Below are 20,597 nucleotides of genomic sequence, written 5' to 3'. Positions count from 1 at the left end.
TCATCGGAGCCCAGCAGGTCGAGGCTGCGGTGGCCGGGAGCAGCCACTGCACTCCAGTCTAGGCGACAGAGTAAGACTCCGACTCAAAAAAAAAAAAAAAAGTTAAACATTTGAATCTGCTTTTATTTGGCTTTATCTACTTTCTTTGGAGATTGTTTTTCACGCTTTGGTATATTTCTGCCACATCACCTTTTCTGCCACCATTTCTGCCTCCCTCTTCCATCTCTACCAATCCAGATTCTAATCTTGGACCTAACTCAAATGAAGCATTTCTGGATTCTTCCTCTCCTCCTCCAGTGTTGGCTTGTAATAGTGATTTGCACATGCATCTCCCATCCTTCTCTGGGTCTGTCTGTGCTCCTGCAATGGTGAGGACCTGAGCTGTCCATTTGCCTTCCCTCCAGAGGAGGCGCCCCAGTATCACTGGCCCCTAGGAGGTCACTGTCTAGCACAGGGTGAGTCTTTGTTGTCTGGGATTGCTGACATGAGGAGCCTGCCAGCAATCCATGTCCTGTGGGACTAGGCGGGCTATTAACCAGAAAGGGTGTCCCAGGTGCTGAGCAGGCTTTTCCTGTTGCAGAAGTTCCCTTCTGAGTTCCTGCATCATCCAGATCAGCAGCAGTAAAGAGCAGTCAGTTCTTTTGGTTTCTCTGGAAGCTAAAATATACCGTGTGTTTTTAATCATGAAGTAGTAGCAGTAAGGAAGTTTGTGGTGCCAGTGATTTGAAAACATTATATTGCTCCAACTGGGTGAGGAATTGCTGGGCCGAGGATGTGTGGGTGAAGCAGAGGAGGCAGGTGGGAATCTGTGAGACTCCACAGGGTCTTGGTCTCCTTCACAAGTTGGGGATTCTGGCCCTTGTGTCTGATCTCGTTTCTATACTTTGGGGTTTCTTTATTCTTGAGACAAATGGATCACTAGCTGTGTCAACCCTGAGCACTCATGAGAATTGCTGTTGTTTTGCTCAGAATTGAACACAGAAGAAAGTCTTCTTTTAAGATAATTGAGCAAGACTAGAAAGTGGGAGAGGAGATGAAAACTGTATATATGTGTGTATGGGGGGGGACCTCCCTAAACCCAGACATGTCTTTTGGAGGGCAGATCTCTTACAGTATAGGCTTCCCCTACTAGGTAAGCGTTCTAGGAACCCATCAGCATCAGTGTACCAGCTAGCATTGTTGTGAGACTCTGCGTTCGGCTTCAGTGAGTTTTTTGGGGGAGATTCTTTTAACACATTTGCCCATTTCATGATTGGTGATTTATGAGTGCAGCTGCCCACACCGCACTGAGTGCTTAGCAGTTTTCGCCCAAAAAACAGCATGAGCCCCATGCCTTACCCTCCCTATTCACCTGGTCTTGCCCTCAGCGACTTTTTTTTGTTTGCCCATGAAAAAAGTCCTCAAAGGGAAATGTTTTGCCAATGTGGAAGAAGTGAAACAAAAAACGGTAGAAGCACTAAAAGGCATCAAAATGGACGAGTTCAAAAACTGTTCTGAAGAGTAGAAAAAGTGTCTCGATAGGCGTATTGCATCAAACAGAGAGGACTTTGGAGGTTACTGAAGTGTAAATACGTAACATAAATACACAATTTTTAATAAGTTCAGGTTTTGTTTGGGCCCCTGTACGAGTGTGAGAGTGTGTGTTGTGCAGTATTGCTCTGTATCTGGTGTGCTTTATGACTGGGAAGGTGCCTGTTGCACTACCGCTTCCTGTGTCTGTCATTTGCTGACAGGATGTCTGTCCTGTAGGGTCAGATGCTCCTAAGTCACCCTGTGTTCCTTGTCCCCTTCCCTCTCTTCTTACCACCCTCAGCTTCCCCAGAACCCATAGAGGCTGAGAGCTTGCTGCTCAGGCACTGAGAACCTCGCCGTGGCTGTCAGGGACCAACAGTGAGCCTGCCCCTCTTGTGAAAAGCCTTCGAGTGACTCAGCCTCTTCAATAGGACAGAAGAATTTGTAGGTCGTCTCTCTCAATTGTGTAAAGCACTTGTCCACCAGTGAACTGTATCACCCTCTCTTAACATCAGACAGAAAACCCATGTCCAGCCCCCAAGTCAAGGGATTCCCATTGTGACCTGGACAGTTTGCAGGTGACCACGTGCTGGGGGTGAAATCATGTGCAGAATTGAAGGACCAAGGCCCTGGGGGTCTCTGGGCAGGTTCTGACTGCTCTCTTGTGGCCCTAGGGCTGGGGCTAGGCTGTGGAGCCGCAACTGCAGATAAAATGCACCACTCACAGACCTGAGCAGAATGCGGTACCTGGTTGGGAAGGAACATCCATGAGGACAGGGTCCACACTATCCTTCCTGGCCCCTGCTCTACCCCATTCCAGGGCAGGTCCTGGGCAGGCAGGCACCCTTCACCATGTCTTGCCACACAGAATGGGTCAAGGTTCTGGATCAGTGTTGCTGTGAGTGGATACAGGTCCAGGAGACTGACCCATTCTGTGTGCTAGGATGCGGTGCAGGGTGCCTGCCTGCCCAGGATGTGCCCTGGAGTGGGGTAGAGCAGGGCCAGGAGGGGTAGTGTGGACCCTGTCCTCATGGTTGTCCCTTTCCAACTAGGTACAGCATTCTGCTCAGGGTTTCCCTGGCACGGACGACCCATCAGTACCCCAGCCCTCTAGGCTGAAGGCCAGGTCTGATTATCTGGTGAGCCTGGAGTCCCCAGACCCCCAGCAACTTGACTTTAGTGTGTTCCATTCATACTTTGCACCCCAGCCAAAGCATTCCGCTTAGTGAGGCCCCATGGCTGGGCCCTCTTGGTCCTTCTCAGCCCCTTTGCTGTTCCTTATGGGGCTTGGGTCCTTCTCAGCCCCTTTGCTGTTCCTTATGGCTTTGGTCTGATGCCCGGGCACCTGCTCTGGAGAAGCGCTTGTTTTTGTAACTGGGTTAAAGTTTCATCCACAGCCATAATAGAGTTTATAGCCCATAATTGCCTTCTAGCAGGGATCTATTTATCTTGAGAGTTCCAAGTGTGGGCTTTTAGGACAGTATAAAATTGACCCTGCAGCAGCTGTCTTGTCTGTACTTGGCACTTTACGAAACTAAATTTCTTCTGACTTGTCAAAAGAGTTAACCTTGAGTCCTGGGCTCAGATTGAAATTATGTACTAGAGTCCTTTTTTTGAAACCCACTTTTCTCTGTAGTTAGTTCTGCTCTAAGGCTTGTTTTGGAAAAGTAGGTTTGTTTCAACACCATTGATGTATTAGGGAAGTTGGAGCATATACAAATCTTGGGTTTGGTCATGTGTGGTTTTATCCAGGAGAAACACCAGGGTAGGGCTTAGAAAACTATAGCTGGCAGACTGGTGGCCCATTTTGGTAAATAAATCTCATTGGGATGCAACCACACGCATTTAGGTATGTACAGTCAGTCATCCATTTCCATGAGTTCTGCTGACTGTGGATCAAACATATTCAGAAGAAACTGGCATGGTGGTGAATGCTTATGATACCAGCTACTTGGGAGGCTGAGACGTGAGGATCACTTGAGAACTAGAGTTTGCGGCTGACCTGGGCCAACATAGTGAGACCCTATCTCAAAAAAAAAGAAAGAAAATATTTAGAGGGGAAAAACAATAAAAATAATATATTGTTATATAAAATAATGCAAATAAAACAATACCGTATAACAACTATTTACAAAGCATTTACATTGTAGTAGGTATTGTAAGTAATCTAGAGATGATTTAAATTAAAGTATATGGGAGTGGCTGGGCATGGTGGCTCACACCTGTAATCCCAGCACTTAGGGAGGCCAGGGTGGGAGATTCGCTTGAGGCCAGGGGATCAAGACCAGCCTGGGCAATATAGTGAGATCCCATCTCTATTTAAATAAATAAATACAGTGGGAAGGAAGGAAAAATAAACTATAGTGGAGGATGTGCAGGAGGTTATATGCAAATACTATGTCATTTTATATAAGGGACTGGGGAATCTGTGAATTTTGGTATCCAGTGGGGTCCTGGAACTTCCAGGATATTGAAGGACAACTACACTGTCAGAACCTCTGGGCCAAGTACTCTTGACAGAGACTGACTGGCCTGCAGTGTCCAAAATACTTTGTATCCTTTTAAGAAAAAGCTTGCCCATTCTTGCACAAGATGAATCCAGAAAGTCGCTCCTAGCTTAACAGAGCACCTAACAGTGCATAAAATTAAAATACATATCACACCTCAGACATGCACCAAGCCCTCTCAAGGCCCCATGTGTTATGGGCCAACCTATCCCTCTCCTGGGTCAGGCAGTCCCCTCCCAGCACTTAGCGGTAACTGGAAACCAGAGCCTACCCAGGCCACAGCAAATACCATGTCTTCCCCGTGCTCCCCCGTGATGTTCAGACTGTAGGCAGTATTTGAGTGTGTGGGTTTTTATTTATTTATTTTTTTGAGTCAGAGTCTCATTCTGTCTCCCAGGCTGGAGTACAATGGTATGCTCACAGCCACCCCAGCATCGGCCTCCTGGGCTCAGGCAATCCTTCTGTCTCAGCCTTCCAGGTACCCGTACTGCAGGTATGTGCTACCACGCCCAGCTAATTTTTTGATATATTGTAGAGACGAGGTTTCACCAAGTTGCCCAGGCTGGTCTCGAACCTGTGGACTCAGGAAATCCTCTTGCCTCGGCCTCTTTTTTTTTTTTGAGTTGGGGGTCTCATTCTGTCACCCAGGCTGGAGTGTGCAGTGACACACTCATGGCCACCCTAGTGTCAACCTGCTGGGCTCTGGGGATCCTTCCGCCTCAGCCTTCCAAGTAGCTGGAACTACAGGCACGGGCTACCACGTCTGGCTAATTTTTTTGATTTATTGCAGAGATGAGGTCTCACCAAGTTGCCCAGGTCGTTCTCAACCCACGGGCTCAGGCAGTCCCCTCACCTCATCCTCCCAAAGTGCTGGAATTACAGGCTTGAACCACCGTGCCCGGCTTTTTTCTTTCTTTTAAGGATATTGGAGTCTCACTTTGTTATCCAGGCTGGAGTGCAGTGGTGCCTTGAACTCTTGTATTTGAGGTTAGGACTACAGGCACATGCTACCACGCCCAGCTAGTTTTTTCATTTTTGTAGAAACAGGGTCTCATTATGTTGCCCAGGCTGGTCTTGGAACTCCTGAACTCAAGGAATCCTTTGCTTTGTCCTCGTAAAGTGTTGGAATCATAGGCGTGAGCCATCATGCTCAGCCTAGCATTTGTGTATTTTTTAGCTGCTGAGTATGTGTACAGCTATACTGACTATGTACTCACATTTATCGGGTTCTTGTCTTTATGTCACAGGTGAAGTTTGGGAGTATTGTGCCCTTGACCTCATTATTCCCATAAGCTTTGTGTTTTTATTGCATGATTTTGCATCCCCTGGGGTTTCCAGGAACATTGCATATGTTGTCCTACAGCAGAATTTGCTGTCCTTTGGAAGCAAACACCAAAAGACATGGTCTCACTCATGACATAAAGTCATATAGTCATTTAATGTCTTGTCTGGACCTTGTGGGGTGGGAGCTTGGGGTCAAGCCCAAATTGCCATTGGTGCAATGCTCCCTGTGTCCTTTGGAACCTTGAGATCTGACTCTGGGTAGTCGGTGGGGTGTTTGAGGGGTGACCTGACCCTTTTGTGCCTCGGTTTCTTCATCTGCATAATGGAGGCTGGTGATGGTATTCAACTCACAGGTGATTGTGAGGCTCATCCAAAGTGACTCTCCGGGGTTAAAGGCTCAGTTGGTGTTAGGAGTTTTGCCCTTAAAAGTAAGAAGGCCTCACATTTCTGTTAACTACAAAGGCATAAACGTAGGTTGGAGTCTGAGGGTCCCAATGTTGAAAGGGGGTCTGAAGTGTCTGATGCAGTCCCCGATACAGTCCCCCCACTCAGCACTTTTCTCTCTGAAACCTACATCTGTTCATGCATCCAGTATTTACAGTGCACCTACTGTGTGACTGGTGTTCTCCCGGGACTAGGGACACCCCATTAAGGAGATATCCCTGCTGTCACGGAGCTGTTGGGACATTCTGAGTACTCTGCTGGGACGGGGTGGAGGGCTCATCCCTTCTAGTCATATGGTAAACCTTGGTTCAGTCCCACTCTATCCTCTTCTTCCTCACTTGTGTATGTGCATGCGTCACTTGGAGCCACCATGTACGTGTTATTTCAGGTAAAAGCCAATAGTTTAAATGTGATTAACAGACGGCATCTTGGGACTATACAGTGGGATGTTCTGCAGTTGGTGGCTTGCTGGAGTGGAGAGGTCGACAGAAGTGGTGGATCCAGGTTCCAGATCCAGCTGGACTTCAATTTCCTTCACCTTTTGGGGTGACATGCCTGTCTTCAACTCACTGAGGTTTTCTGTGTGGTCACCCTGGCATGTGTGAGCCTCTGTGAATGAATCACCCCACTGCTTGTCATGTCCTAGGACCACTGCAGGGGAGAGACTCTCAGTCTGGAGTCTTTAAAGGCCCAGGGAGCTCCTAGTCAGGTGTCTGGGCCAGGGGCCCATCCTGATGATGTGTGAAAGAACATGGATCTTCACTCTTCAGGCCGTCGAGGGGTAAGAGCTCAACTTCAGTCAGTGAGTAGTAAGGCTTTTCTTCTCCTTCTGAGAAAGCCTTCTAGCACAGGGCTCACAGCCTCCCCTTCCTTGGTCTGAGACCCTTCCTGCTCACCGGCTTGGCTCATGCTGTTCCCCTGCCTGGAACGTCTCCCTGTATTTGTGTTCCCGCCTTGGCCTCAGTCTGGGAGGTGCCATTTCAGTCCCCACACCTTCCAGAGTTTCAGAGTGCAGGAGTTTTTAGTGAAAGTACTTGTTTGTGTCTCTTTGCTCTATGGGGCAACCTCAGGACGCACACACTTCATGAGGTTAATTTACAAAAAATGTGGGCTTAACACAGTAGCACATATACAGTCCATACTGTTTGTTCCACACTGAAAATAGAGATGAATGGGAAGAAGTTTCTGCCATCGAAGAATTCAGTGTCCAGCCAGGAAAGACTGTGCTGCAGAATGGTGTGCATGGACCCTGTTCGAGTCTTGGTGAGGGACACTGGCCTGGTGGTCACCATAGGGAGGCTAGTGACTTGTGCAGATGGTAGGCTGTGGAGATGAGTGAGGGGTTTGGATTGCCTGCTTAGACTTTGAGAATCTCTAGCATATGACACAGAGGTGGGTTTTCAAGCTGTGAGGGTATTGTTGATGAACACTGTGGAAAGGGCAGTGGCATCCTTTCTTGGCCCACTGGAGGTTTATGTTTATCTTGGCTACCTGTTGCAGGAGCCAGTCTCCTGTCCCCCACCCTGTCTGTCTGTGGAGCTTCTGCCCTGGGAAGCCTTCTGCCTGGGTGCTGTATGTATCACTCTCTTCCACCAGCCCTTGTACTTTTATTCTTCAGTGACTGAGTCTTGCTGTGTTGTCCAGGTTGGCCTCGAACTGGCCTCAAGCGATCCTCCTGTCTCAACTTCTCAAAGTGCTGGGACTACTGGTGCATGCTGCAGAGCCCGAAACTGGCTTCACATTTGGACTTTTAATTTTCAGCCTTAGCAGGTGGGCCTTTGCTATGCCTAGTTTCCTTTTTTAATCTTTGTTTTCTTTGCGTGCAAAACTGAGTCATCGTCAGTATTAAAAGACAGAATTCAAAAAGTATAGAAATGTTTACTACAGTAAGTGAAAGTTTCAGAATCCACTCTTCAGAGATGACTACTGCTGATTTTGGTCCAGTTCCTTTTAGTTTTGCTTTTACTAACATTTCTTTGTTGTTGTTTTTTTCCCCCCCATAAGCATTTTTTTAAGACCATATGAATGGTTTAAAACGATACTATTCTGTGATTTGCTTTTTCTCCTTCAGGCTGTTTCCAAAATCACTCCATGTATCTTCACATAGCATTGTCTGTGAAGTAGGGATGGAGAAACTGAGGTTTAGGGATTGATTGACAAGCTTTCTCGGCCAGCTGGTGATTGCTTGACGGAGCTGAGGCTCAGTCTGTCCTCTGCTGTGTTTGGTAGTGGAGGCTGGCTGCTTGGATCATCTTTCTGTCTTCCAAGTTAAATCGTATCCCTTGCACTTGGCTTTAACAAGGTTTGACGTTTGAAAGTCAAGAGCTGACATTTTTGGTGTGGGTTCCCTCCGGACCGAGTCCTAGCCGCTCTGTGCTCAGAGATGTGCATCAGGAAGTGGCTCAGGCCAGGGCCCTGAGCAGATTGAGGTGTCTGTTCTGCATGGGAAGATGTGTGCCTGGCAGGCAGGAGCCGTCACAGCCAGCACTTAGCTTAGCCATTCTCTCCCTGACCTCCCAAGGTGCTCCTGGGCCACATTGAGGCCCTTGGGTTTGGGTCTTAAGAAGATGAGGAGCCACCAGAGGAGTGTGGATTAAGGATGTGTTTTTGAGGCTTCTTGGGCTGTGCTGCCTCGAGAAGAGTGGGTGGGGTTCCTGGGTCCAGTTAGGAGAAGAGGGTGTCTTTGGTGACAAGTGACACAGCTGCGCATGGAGGGTGGGCCCATGGGGTACTCTGGAGGAGGGAGCTGGGTGCAGGCCCAATGGGCTGCCTGCCTGAGGGGCCTGTGTGTCCTGAGTGTTGGGCTCAGTCAACTGCAGCTAGTGAGGCTGGTGCCTGGACCCTGTCATCATCTGACTCAGCCCTGGTTGCTTCATAGGCCCTTCCTCCTTCCTGACAGGAAGAGGCGCCTCAGGTGCCCTGAGGACAGTGGCTGCTCCTGGCAGGGCTCTAACTCCTCAGCTCTTCACGTGGTTCTCATAGATGCCTCACATTTAGCATATCCGAACTTATATGCCTGATCTTCCTCCAAGTCTGCTCCTTCCCCATCTCAACAAAGTCAATCCCACCTCTCCAGTTGCTCAGTAAAAACAGAACAAAGCAGCCCTCTCTTCCTGAGTGCTCATGTGGCCCCCCCATGCTGGCCCCTTCCCTGATCTGAGCCACGCTTCCTTTGCTCCCCCCAACCCTCCCCCCATGTGTCCTTCAGCCAGAGGATTCTTTAGAAGAGTTAAATTCTGCCCCTCTGGCTTGAACTCTGCTTCCTACCAGCATACTGTGACCACCTCTGTGCTCTGCCTTGGGTCCCCACAGCACTGTCACCTGACAGCCTCTTTCATTTTACTTCTTTCCCAGCATGGGGATATTCCCTCCATCTCATTCAGTACTAACCTCAGACTCTCTGGCCCATAGTTGCCCGTAGTCAGGTCTCAGTGGGTTTGCCTTTGGGTGAGACAGGAAGGCGCCTAAGTCCACCATTGAGAATAACAGTCCTGTCGCTTCTGCCAAGTACCTCAGCCACCTGCTGCCAAGCCTCACCTTCCTCATGTCTAAATGGGAGTGTTAGTAGTAGTATTGCTGCTAGTATGGCATGACAGTATAGTGTAGATAGTCTTTTATGGTGTCTAGTATTAGCTGGAAGACCTCATGGTTTTGGCTTTAGCTCATGTCTGTTTACCTTTTTTTAATTATTGAGAGGCAATAACTGGCTCGGTATGTCAGACCTGCACTGGGTGCCTTCTCTTGGTTCTTGCCCAGCATCCCTCAGCCTTTTGGAATTGTTTTAGAATACGTTTTCTGCTTGAGGCTCTCATGCCGATTGTATGCTGGCATTTTACTAAGATAAAGCAGCATTTGCCTCTGTCCCAAAGCCCCAGTGTCAGTGTCCTGAGGCTGGTACTCTTCATGGTATCCAAGCTTTGCTGCTGTAGGTCTCTAGTATGGCTGGAACTTGCCCTTCTTGACCCCCAGCTGAGAAATGCCTGGGCTGTGTCCCCACCACCTGCCCGCTCAGTGGATGGGGGATGTGGCAGAGGAGGCTCATGCTGGTCTTTCTCTGCTGCAGGACCTGAGGCCTGGCCTTGGGTGAGTGGTAAGAGCGAGAAGGAAGGGTTCAGGCTGTCTGAGTTCTGGTCTTGTGCCTGGAGTAGCAAGGTGGTCCTGGAGGCCTCAGTGCTCTTGTCTTTAAAATGGGTGCATTGCTGTTGGAATTTCTACTCAGCAGGCAGCAGCCAGCATAGGATCTCAGAGTGGGGGCTGCTCCCATGTGGCGCCAGTTCCTGCACTGGTTTGGGTACAGCTTCTGTTGCTGGACAGCTTTCCCCTACTACTTCCTTTCTTATGGGAATTTTGAAATAAGTCCTGATTTGCCAGTTGGTGGCAATCAAGCCTCTTCACTTGCTTTTTGTGGAGTATTTCACTGCACCCCCATACTGCCCTTTTCCGAAGTCATCTGTCATATTTCTTTCTTCCTGACACCTTGGCTCCAGGGTCTGTGCCTACTGTGTGGTGACCACTGGCCCTGAGGTAGGATGGGGGTGGGTGGTACGGGTCCTGTCTGCCTGGAGAATGAAGGTCTACTCCTTACCCTACAGATCCGGCCTTCTCGGAGAGCACATGGTCTGTGACGGCGGGCGCGTGGCCAGTAACAGCCCAAGCCATTCGGATGACTGTGGAGTAGGCTCTGGTCCTGGGAGCGCCCTGCACCCGCGCGGCTTGCCCCGCCCCTCCCCGCTGCGCCTGTCCTTCCCGGGGTGGGGGGGTGGCAGGCCCCACCCCAGTAGTGGCCGGCATCAGCAAGGCACAGGCCGGGGCAGGCAGGCACTGTGCGCCGGCCGTCAGTGCTGGGCCTGGGTTTGGCAGAGTTCCAGGCCGGCGCCAGTTCTGGGCCTGGGTTTGGCAGAGTTCCAGGCCTTCGGCTTCGTTATGAGCTGCCCTGACACTGCACATTGATCCTGTGCCTGCAGGCCCTCTGCTGTGGACCCTGACCAACCACCGTGACCAGCAGCTCAAGGGGTCTCGGGGGCTGGAAGGGCAGTTCTGTGGGGCAGCTGAGGCCCTGCGCTGCCCCGGCCCCTTCGTGCCCTTAGGGAGGCCTCTCATGCTACCACAGTGATGTGAAGTACGATCTCTCAAGCATGGCCTCACTGATGGTCAGCTGGAGTCGCTGGGAGGACTTCACAAAAGGTCTGGCGTTTGGACGAGTTTCATGAAACGGAGCCCAGGGCTTACAGTGCTGGAGGCTGCGCTATCTGGAGCAGGGGCAGCGTGGGGAGCTTGGGGGATGGTCTGTGAGTCCCAGGGAAAGGTGCAGCGTCATGGGGGTGAGGCTGTGTTCTTGTCCACCTGGGACTTCTTTTCCTCCCCCTCCCCCCACAGTAAGTATCAAGCCAGACTGGGAGCTTCACCCTTAGGGACAGAATGCCCCCCGACTCCAGTGGGGCCCTCCTTGTCCGAGTTGCTCTCCCTAGAGTGACGTGGCCGTGGCGGGCCCTGCTCAGTATCCCTCTCCCACCTAGGTAGGATCGTCTCTGCCCCAGGTCTACCGGTACCTTTACCTGCTGTCCAAGGCAGCTGCCAAAATGGCTTCCCTTGTCCAGTCCTGGGCTGTCTTGCTTCGGGCAGTGCTGGAAGGAGAAATGTCTCATCCCTCCCACAATCAGAATAGAATGGGGGGGAGGGTGACTGATATTCTGAGGACAGAGATTTATCTGCATTCTCATGGGAGGCAGGATGGTGAGCAGGTTGGACAGGGTTTGTGGCTAAAGCATGTCAGAGGACAGACAGAGACCATACAACTTTAAGCTAAGAGGGGCATCAGGGCATTCCTTACCTCTCTCTGGAGTGGTAAGGACACGACCTCCAGACAGGAAGTGAAGCAGCTGCGTATAGAAGAGGAGCTGGGGGGGGTAGCTGGGTGAGACTGAAGGGATAGGGGTGTTGGGTGGGCGGCCTGTGAACAAGCAGTTGGTGTGGGGTAGGTGGTAGATGCAGGCTGGGATGCTGGGAGGGTTGGGGGTTTGGGAGGCGGCCTGTGCCATGAGAGTTAGGATTTCCTTCCCTCTCTCCCCCAGCCTGATATATTAGGGGTCAACCATGGCACCTGGTAGGGGTGACTAGAGAGCTGTTTTTGGCCCTGCCTTCCCCTAAGATGCGGTAGGGAGCCCAGAGCTGTCTTGGGTCTGAGGAACACCCCAGGAGTGACGTGGCTGTGGCGGGACCTGCTCAGTTTAACCCTGTTGGTTGGCTTTTGCTGGCCTGACACTTGTGCACATGGCCACTCTCCCTCTGGCTCCAGGGGAATGAAGTGCTGTCATTTTCCTTCCTTTCAAGTCTAGTGCACTAAAGAGCTCATTTGGGCAGGGCCTCACTCTGTTGCTCACTTGTGAAATGGGCTCCTTTAAAGAGGTTGCAGGTGAGTCAACTTGGGCGCGTGTCCCATGTATGGTGACAGGACCCTCGTGTTGCCTTGTGCTGTCCCCAGTCCCAGAAGGTGGCCTTTGGAACTGAGAGTACCTGTCCCTGTCTATGATGTGCATCCCAGGGTGTTTGCCATGCCAGTGAGGAAGCAGGTGCTGGGAAGGTGGGTGCCCTGCCTGCAAGGACACAGAGCCAGAGGGCTTCATTATGGAGCATGCCACAGGTGTGAGTGGGGTTCTCTGCAAGGCCCAAGTTGGTGCCAGCTGTCCTGTGGAAAACTGTGACACTTAGAGAATTCTACTAAAGCTTGGTCACTACCTTTCCTTTTTGCCCCCTAGTAGATGCTGGGTGTTTTCTGAAGACCCTGACTCTCCCAGTCTCAGTTTCTTACCCTGTCCTCTTGGATGTCAAGGCCAGGGCTTGGAGCGGCCCCTTTAAGAGCACTCCTGTCCCAGACCCTGCTGTGGAATGCCAGCCGCCTCCCTGCAGACAGACATCGCTGTGCTGTCGTCCTGTCTCTGTGAGGGTTAACAACACTTCAGCTTGTTGTCTGGAACCGGTTCAGACTGGTTTTCTGGAAAGTGCTTTGTCTCTCAGACTGAATCCTGGGAAGGGTCATGTGGAGCCCAGTGATGTCATGGGATCAAAAACTGACTCAGCTCTTTTTTTCTTCTTTTTCTTTCTTCTTTAAATCAAGATATGTGTGTGCTGCAGGTACAGGGCGGTGGCACATTGATGGGCCAGGCCTCACCCTACTCAAAGTGTACCTCACCGGCAACCAAAGGGTTAATGTGACCCTCCCCCTCCACTCCCCTGGAGGTGAGCAGGGAGACTTCACTGAAGGGGAGAGGCAGGGGTCAACCTGAATCACTGCAGTGCAGGGCTGGCCCTGAGCCCTGATCCTGCCCAGGGACAGTGCAGTCACCCCCTTCCTGGATTCCAGACAGTGCTTGTGCTCGAATCCCACAGGCAGGTAGCTCACCTCCAGTACAGCTGTCCTCTGTGTGTTCTTAGTCTGGAGTGTGCAGCATTCCTTTTCTTTCTGATAAAGCAGCCACCTTCGGTGTTCCTGTCCAGCTCCCTGGGGGCAGGGCGTAGCTTGGCTCCCTAGATGCTCCGCCACACTGTGGAGACCATGACCACTCTTCTGCCAAACCTTCCCCAAAGCAATGAAGGAGGGTCCCGGGACTGCTTGAGTGGGCCCTGCGCCTGTAGTTCCTACTTCTGCCATTGTTACACAGGGAGGAAAACACTCAAAACGAACCCTCTGCAAAGTTGCGCAACTTTGTTGCACCCAGTTAAAGTCCTTTGTCTTCTCCTCCCTATAAAGTTCAGAATGACCGAAGAAGCATGCCGAACACGGAGTCAGAAACGTGCTCTTGAACGGGACTCAACGGAGGACGATGTGGAGAGCAAGAAAATAAAAATGGAGAGAGGATTGTTGGCTTCAGACTTAAACACTGATGGAGATATGAGGCTGACACCTGAGCCAGGAGCAGGCCCAGCCCAAGGATTGTTGAGGGCAGCAGAGGTCACAGCCACGGGCAGAGGTGAAGGGCTGGTGGGCGACGGGCCCGTGGACATGCGTACCTCACACAGGTGAGTAGGAAGAGCCGGTGGTGAGGCTGGAACCTAGAGACAGGCCTGGTATCCCCAGGTGGGGGCCTGTTGCCTTCCAAACCTGGTGGGTTGTCATGGAGATGGCTGTAGGCTCAGCCTGGGCATTGCCCTCAACAGCATCTGTGCTGATGTGGCCAAAGGACCTCCCTCCTGGGGTCTGGATATCAGTGACTTGGGTGTGGGTCTCACCAGGGAAGGAGCAGTACCTTCCATCAGCTCCTCTACCATCAACAGGTCTTTACTAAACATGGATCTGCTGCCTGTCCAAACTTGGTGCTTTTGGTTTGTAGGAAAACTTGAAAGATTTTTGTTTGGTCATGCCTCTCTGCTTTTCAGATCTAAGGGTCAGGAGGCCAGGGATGCTGCGTTCCACCTGGGTCACATGACTGGGAGTACAGTTGGGAGCCCAGCCCAGGGCTCTGCTCCTAGACGTGGGGACTACATGTTCCCTCGACTCCGTACTCACCTACCTCTGTTCTTCTTTGGCCAGTTTTGTCGTTTCTCCTGAGTCAGCATTGATTACCTCAAGGGTGACTTTCCTGATTCTCAGCTTGTGTCAGTCTCATAAGATAAAAGCTTAAAAGAAGTAAGATCCTAGATCCAGATGGGCGCAGTGGCTCACGCATGTAATCCCAACACTTTGGGAGGCAGAGGCAAGAAGATTGCCTGAATTCAGGGGTTCGAGACCAACCTGGGTAACTTGGTGAGACCTCGTCTCTACAATAAATAAAAAATTAGCTGGAAGTGGTAGTGCACACCTATGGTTCCTGCTCCTTGGAAGGTTGAGGTGGAAGGATCATCTGAGCCCAGCAGGTTGAGGCTGTGGTGGCAGTGAGCATACCACTGCACTCCAGCCTGGGCGACAGATTCCGATTTAAAAAAAAAAAAAGGACCCAGCCTTCCACCCAATTTCTTCACTCAAAACTCTTTTCTCCCTCTGAAGAGAAATTCACGCCTAGTACTTGCTCCTGCATCACCACTCCTATGAGAGCTTTCCAGAGTGTTTACACCCAGACACCCACTGAGGGCTTGTGGGTGTGGCCACAGCCTCCTGGGCAGCCCTGTGGCAAAATCCTCTGGGGCCCATTGCTCACCTGCTCTCACTGCCCACCAGAGTTCTCCCCCAGCAGAGGGCTTAGCCCTTGTCTGTTTGGCACAATGGTCAGTGCAGAGCAAGGAAACGTGGCTCTTCACTTTCCCCATGAGTGTCAACTGACTCCCTGGAGCTACCCCTACCTGCACTCTTTGTGACAAATCTGTTTTGAAGCCCAGACTGTTGGGGTCTTAAGGACTTCAGACATTGTCTAATGTTTCTCCCTTTAAAAGTCTTACCTCTGACTGGGCGTGGTGTCTCATGCCTTTAATCCTAGCACTTGGATGGTCAAAAGCAGGAGGATTACTTTGACCTAGGAGTTTGAGTCTAGCCAAGGCAGCATAGTGTGGCTTCATCTTTACAAAAAATAAAAAAGTTAGCTGGGCGTGGTCGTCCCAGCTACTCAGAAGGCCGAGATGGTTGGATTGCTTGAGCCCAGGAGGTCAAGGCTTCAATGAACTGTGATAGTGCCACTGTACTGCAGCCTGGGTGACAGAGTAAGACTTCAACTTAAAAAAAAAATTCTTACCTTCTCAAAATAAAGGGCTTAGTGTGGTAGCTCACACCTGTAATCACGGCACTTTGGAGGTCAAGTTTGGAGGATTGCTTGAGCCCAGGAGTTCGAGACCAGCCTGGGCAACATAGCAAGACTTCGTCTCTACAAAAAAATTAAAAAGTTAGCCGGGCATAGTGGCACATTCCCCTAGTCCCAGCTACTTGGGAAGCTGAGGCAGGAGGATCACTTGAACCCGGGAGGTTGAGGCTGTGGTGAGCCATGATCATGCCACTGCATTCCAGCTTGGGTGACAGAGTGAGACTCAAGAAAAGAAAAAGAAAAAGATTGGGAAAATCTGAGCCCTTCCCCATGGGGAAGCATCTTAGTCTGGAAGGATGTGTTTTGTGTTCCTGCCAAGCAAAAATGACTTTTCTGTCTGACTTTGCTGTCTGCATGCAGTCTCTGTTTTAAAACCAAGATCCTCTTTTACAGTTCCAAAAATAAAATTATAGGTCCAGGTCTCCTTTCCCTTCCCTCTGACTTGGCCTTCAGCTGGGAGAAGAGTTCATGACACCTCAAGTGAGAGTCTCAGATGAGTGAGTAACCAGAGGCAGGATTGGAGTCAGGGCAGGAAAAGGAGGAGCCCACTTTCACTGAAATCTGCGGGTCCCTCTTGCGTTCCTGGGGTGTGTGTGTGTGTGTGTGTGTGTGTGTGTCCCGCAGTTACCATGCTCCCCTGCAGGGTAGGCCAGTGAATTGCAAGGGAGAGGTTAAGGGTTACAGGAACTCAGAGTTGAGACCCAAACCCAGATCTTTCTGTTGCCAAAGCCTGAGGCTACACTGGGCCTCAGTTCCCTTTCCCCACTGGGCTGTTGGCTTCCACACTGAGGTCACATGGCAGATAGAAAGTTGTTAACTGAAGTTGACCTGGATGCTTTCCTTATGACACAAGGGATGCAAGGAAGCAAGGGAACAAGATTAACCCAGACACTTGGAATGGGGGTGCTCTTCCTAGAACACTCTTAGAGACACCTCTGGGGCATTTGAGAAGCAGTGTGAGAGTGTGGCAAGAGCCTGCCTTCTAGGGCTGCAGGCAATGTTGGGGTCAAATCACACTTTCTAACAAATACTGAGCAGAGTTCTTAGCCTGTGTTTCTTCACTGGTAAAGTGCGCAGTCATCTCTGCCTTGCAGGCTGATGCCAGGTAACGTGCCCAGAACCAGCCATGGTGCTTGGTGTGTGGTGAGGGAGGTGACTGATGCTGTGTTGAGGACAACTCCTCTTTAGTCTTTAACTTTACTCAAAACAAGATAATCACATGTAACTAATGTCTCCCTGAGTTCCCACATTGGATGTTTTGTCTAGCTCTTTGGAGAAATACAGTTGTAAGATTTAACAGAATCACAGGATTATATCCAGCCTAGAATCATTCTAAAATTTTAATCCATTTAATTCATTCCTGAATGGCTGTGGTTTTTGCACTAGAAACAGGCAGTCTTGGGATCCTCATTGAGAGAGTCTGGCTCAGGATACCTCTTGGTAGCCTCTATTTAGCATGAAATGTTATTCTATCCATTCCCAAGTTGGTACTAAATCTCTCATAGGGCACAGCTATATTGAATCTGTTTAGGTTGGCAGAAGTTCTTTGGTTTTGGGTTCATTGTGTCTTATAAGACTGCAACCAATTTGAAATTGTCGTGCCAAGAGAATTTAATTTTTGTTTTTTAACTTTTTCATTGAAGTCTAGAAAACATAATAAAAAGTACACATATGTAACTAGATACATTTTCACAAAATGAACACACACTCATAACCCAGATCAAGAAGCAGAATATTACTGGTACTCCTGAATCTCCCTTTATGCACCCTTGACTCCAGTGTCCTCCAAGAGTAGTCACTTTCTTGACTTCTAATAGCATAGATTAGCTTTTCCTGTTTTTGTACTTTCAATAAATGAAAGTATATAGTATGTACCCCTTGTGCACTTGCTTTCACTCAATATTATGTTTGTGGGATTTACCCATATTATTGAATAGAGTAGTACTTAATATTCATTTTCAATGCAGTATAGTTGTTCAGTTTATAGAGTTTCCATTTGGCTATTTTACAAAATGGTCTCTTTTTCTTTCATTCTGTGTTATTACTGTCTTATGGCCCAGTTTGGGCATATTCAAGGAGGCAGTATAGAGGCAGTTTCTGGTCGCTTCTTGGAGAGGTAATTTCCTTTTTCTGTAAGAAAGTGACTGATCACACGTTACTAGCCAAGCACAGTGACTCATGCCTGTAATCCTAGCACTTTGGGAGGCAGAGGTGAGAGGATCATCTGAGCCCACTGGTTTGAGACTAGCTTGGACAACATGGTGAGACCTCATCTCTTAAAAAAAAAAAAAAAAAAAAGGAAAAGAAAGTGGCTGGTCAATTGGAATCACCAAAAAAAATTTTTTTGAATCGTGGTCTCACTCTGTCACCCAGACTGGAGTTTTGTGGCACACTCACAGCCACCCTAACATCAACCTGCTGGGCTCCAGTGATCCTTCCGCCTCAGTCTTCCAAGTAGCGAGAACTACAGGTGCACACTACCGTGCCTGGCTTATTTTTTGATTTATTGTAGAGAGAGGCCTCACCGAGTTCCCCAGGCTGGTCTCGACCCCATGGGCTCAGGCAATTCACTCGCCTCAGCCTCCCAAAGTCCTGGGATTACAGGCTGAACCACTGAGCCCAGACAATTTTTTTAAAACTATAGCACGATGATTTGGAGCACATAGAGGCAGATATAGTGACAGAATTATCCCTGCCTTACCTTCAGTTCTATTCCCTGTGTCTTATTAACTTGGGAGTTTTTCTAACTTAATCTTTATATTAAACATAAAGTTGGAGGGCAACTTCTCGTTATGATTGAGTGAGGAGATTGTCAATTTCTTCTCCAATAAAACAAGGCAGAATCCTAAAACAAAACCATTTCAGCATTCTGGAAATTGAGCAGAGGTATACCAACAATCTGAGAAGTATTTATGCTTAAAAAACTGCTGAACTTTGGGTGAGAATAGTGAGACTCTGTGGTTTTTGACTTAGCACTACTCCCATACCCTCTCCCAACTACCTGGTGAAGAGATTCTGTCTAACTGGTAGAGGCTGTGAGGAGCAGTTGCTTCTCTGTGGGGCAAAAGGGAACTTGTTCAGTTTGGAGTGGTGGGTAACAACTCTGCCTGTGGCCTTGTTGGCCAAAGGTACAGTTTTGAAGATGGGTAAGTGGTAAGGGACAACACCTCTGTTAGCCCATGGTTTGCATCATGGTTGAGACAAGACAGAAAAGCCATTTGGAGAAATAATTACCAAAAATGTATTTGAGGAGAAACTTAACCAAGAAATTCAACATTTCCAAGGTAGCATAAATACAAAGAGATTTACAACTAGACACATCCTAGTCAAACTATAGAAAGCTAAAGAAAAAGAAAATCTTGAAAGTAACAAGGGAAAAGTAACTTATCACATACAGGGGAGATTAATCTGATGGTCAGCTGACTTTTCAGTTGAGACAATGGAAACCAAAAAGTAGTTGAATATTGTTCAGAGTGCTCAAAGAAGAAAACTATCAACCAGAATTCTACACCCAGCAAGACTGTCCCTTAGAAATGATAGTGATCTGTATTTAGTTTAGAACTGTTAAAAGAAAAAAAATGAAAACGGAAGAGACATTGTTTGATGGAAAGAATCAGTTGCTGGCAGACTTTCTAGTTCTTCAGGCTGAAAGGAAATTACACATTGGCAACTTAAGTTCACAAGAATAAATAAAGTGTACTGGAAATGGTAAATGTGTGGGTTAATAGGAAAGATTTAACTATTTCTTAAATTTGGACACTGATCAAAGCACTGGAATCCACATAGATAAAATATATGTGATGATGATAGTACGAAAGAGGAGGAATGAAATGGAGTAAAGTTTTTATCTTACTGGAATCAAGTTGGTGTTAATCTGAAATAGATAGTGATTAAGATCCTTATTATAATCCCTAGAGCAACTATGAAGAAAATAACTTTAAAATATAGTTTAGACCTGGTTCACACTTGTAATCCTAGTACTTTGGGAGGTGGAGGCAGAAAGATCACTTGAGTCCAGCAGGTCAAAGCTGCAGTAGCTGAGCCCAGGAGTTCAAGACCAGCTTGGGCAACTTGGCGAGACCTCGTCTCTACAATAAATCAAAAAATTAGCTGGATGTGGTGGTGCACGCCTGTAGTTCCAGCTACTTGGAAAGTGGAGGCAAGAAAGATCATTTGAGTCCAGCAGGTCAAGGCTGTGGTAGCTGTGAGCGTGCCACTGCACTAGCTTGGGCTGCAGAGTGAGACTCTGATTCAAAAATGAAAGGAAAAAAAAAGAAGTGTGTGTGTGTGTGTGTATTTAAAGATCAGCAGACCAACAAAATTAAAGTGGTAATATTTGACATGAAAGAAGCCTTGGTGGCTCAGCCTGTAATCCCAGCATTTTGGGAGGCCCAGGCGAGTGGATTGCCTGAGCCCGCAGGTTTGAGACCAGTCTGGGCAACTTGGTGAGACCTTGTCTCTACAATAGATTAAAAAAAAATTAGCTGGGCATGGTAGCACATGCCTATAGTTCGCGCTCCTTGGAAGGCTTAGATGGAAGGATTGCTGGAGCCCAGCTGGGGTGGCATGAGCATGCCAATGCGCTCTAGCCTGGGTGATGGAGTGAGACTCCAACTAATAAAAAAGAAATTGAAGCTAGATATAGAGGAACAAAAAAGAAGGAAGACATGTAGAAAACAAGCAGCAAAATGGCAAATGTAAATCTGGCCATATCAGTAATACAGTAAACGTGAATCATCTAAATATCCCAGTCAAAAGAAAAGGATTGTCAGTATAAAAAAGCAAAATTCAACTTAATTGTATGTTGTCTATAAATGGTACCCCTTAGATCCAAGGACAAATGTAAATGGATGAAAAAATATAGATAACTATTAGACAGCTAGAGTGACGGTATTAATATGATATAAAATAGACTTTAAGACAAAGCATGTTACTAGAGTCAAAGAGAGATGTTCATAATGATACTTTAGGAAGATGTAATTGTCATAAATATGTATGTACCTAACAACAGAGTCCCAAAATACCTGAGACATAAACTGATAGTAGAAATAGACAATTAATCAATTATAGAGATTTCAACTTGCTCTCAGTAATTGTTAGAGCAACTAGACAAAACCAGCAAGGT

At 48.4% G+C, this 20,597-nt stretch overlaps 1 protein-coding gene across 3 annotated transcripts in view; it reads left to right on the top strand.

Moving 5' to 3' along the window:
* GATAD2A (GATA zinc finger domain containing 2A) overlaps window positions 1-20,597 on the top strand; it is a 67,386-nt gene that overhangs the window by 16,131 nt on the left and 30,658 nt on the right. For 2 of the 3 annotated variants that reach the window (XM_021713651.1, XM_021713652.1), the window contains exon 1: window positions 13,499-13,763. In XM_021713651.1, the coding sequence (XP_021569326.1) occupies window positions 13,501-13,763 (263 nt within the window). In that variant the 5' untranslated portion in view covers window positions 13,499-13,500. Of the gene's footprint in view, window positions 1-13,494; window positions 13,764-20,597 lie in introns of those variants that run through there. The other variant, XM_008060564.2, reaches the window with a different exon arrangement.

Source organism: Carlito syrichta, unplaced genomic scaffold (genome assembly GCF_000164805.1).
Source record: "Carlito syrichta isolate Samal-C Ts95f unplaced genomic scaffold, Tarsius_syrichta-2.0.1 Scaffold304652, whole genome shotgun sequence".
NCBI lineage: Eukaryota > Metazoa > Chordata > Mammalia > Primates > Tarsiidae > Carlito > Carlito syrichta.
The sequence above is the reverse complement of the archived record's forward strand: the minus strand, read 5'-3'. Positions and strand labels throughout refer to the sequence as shown.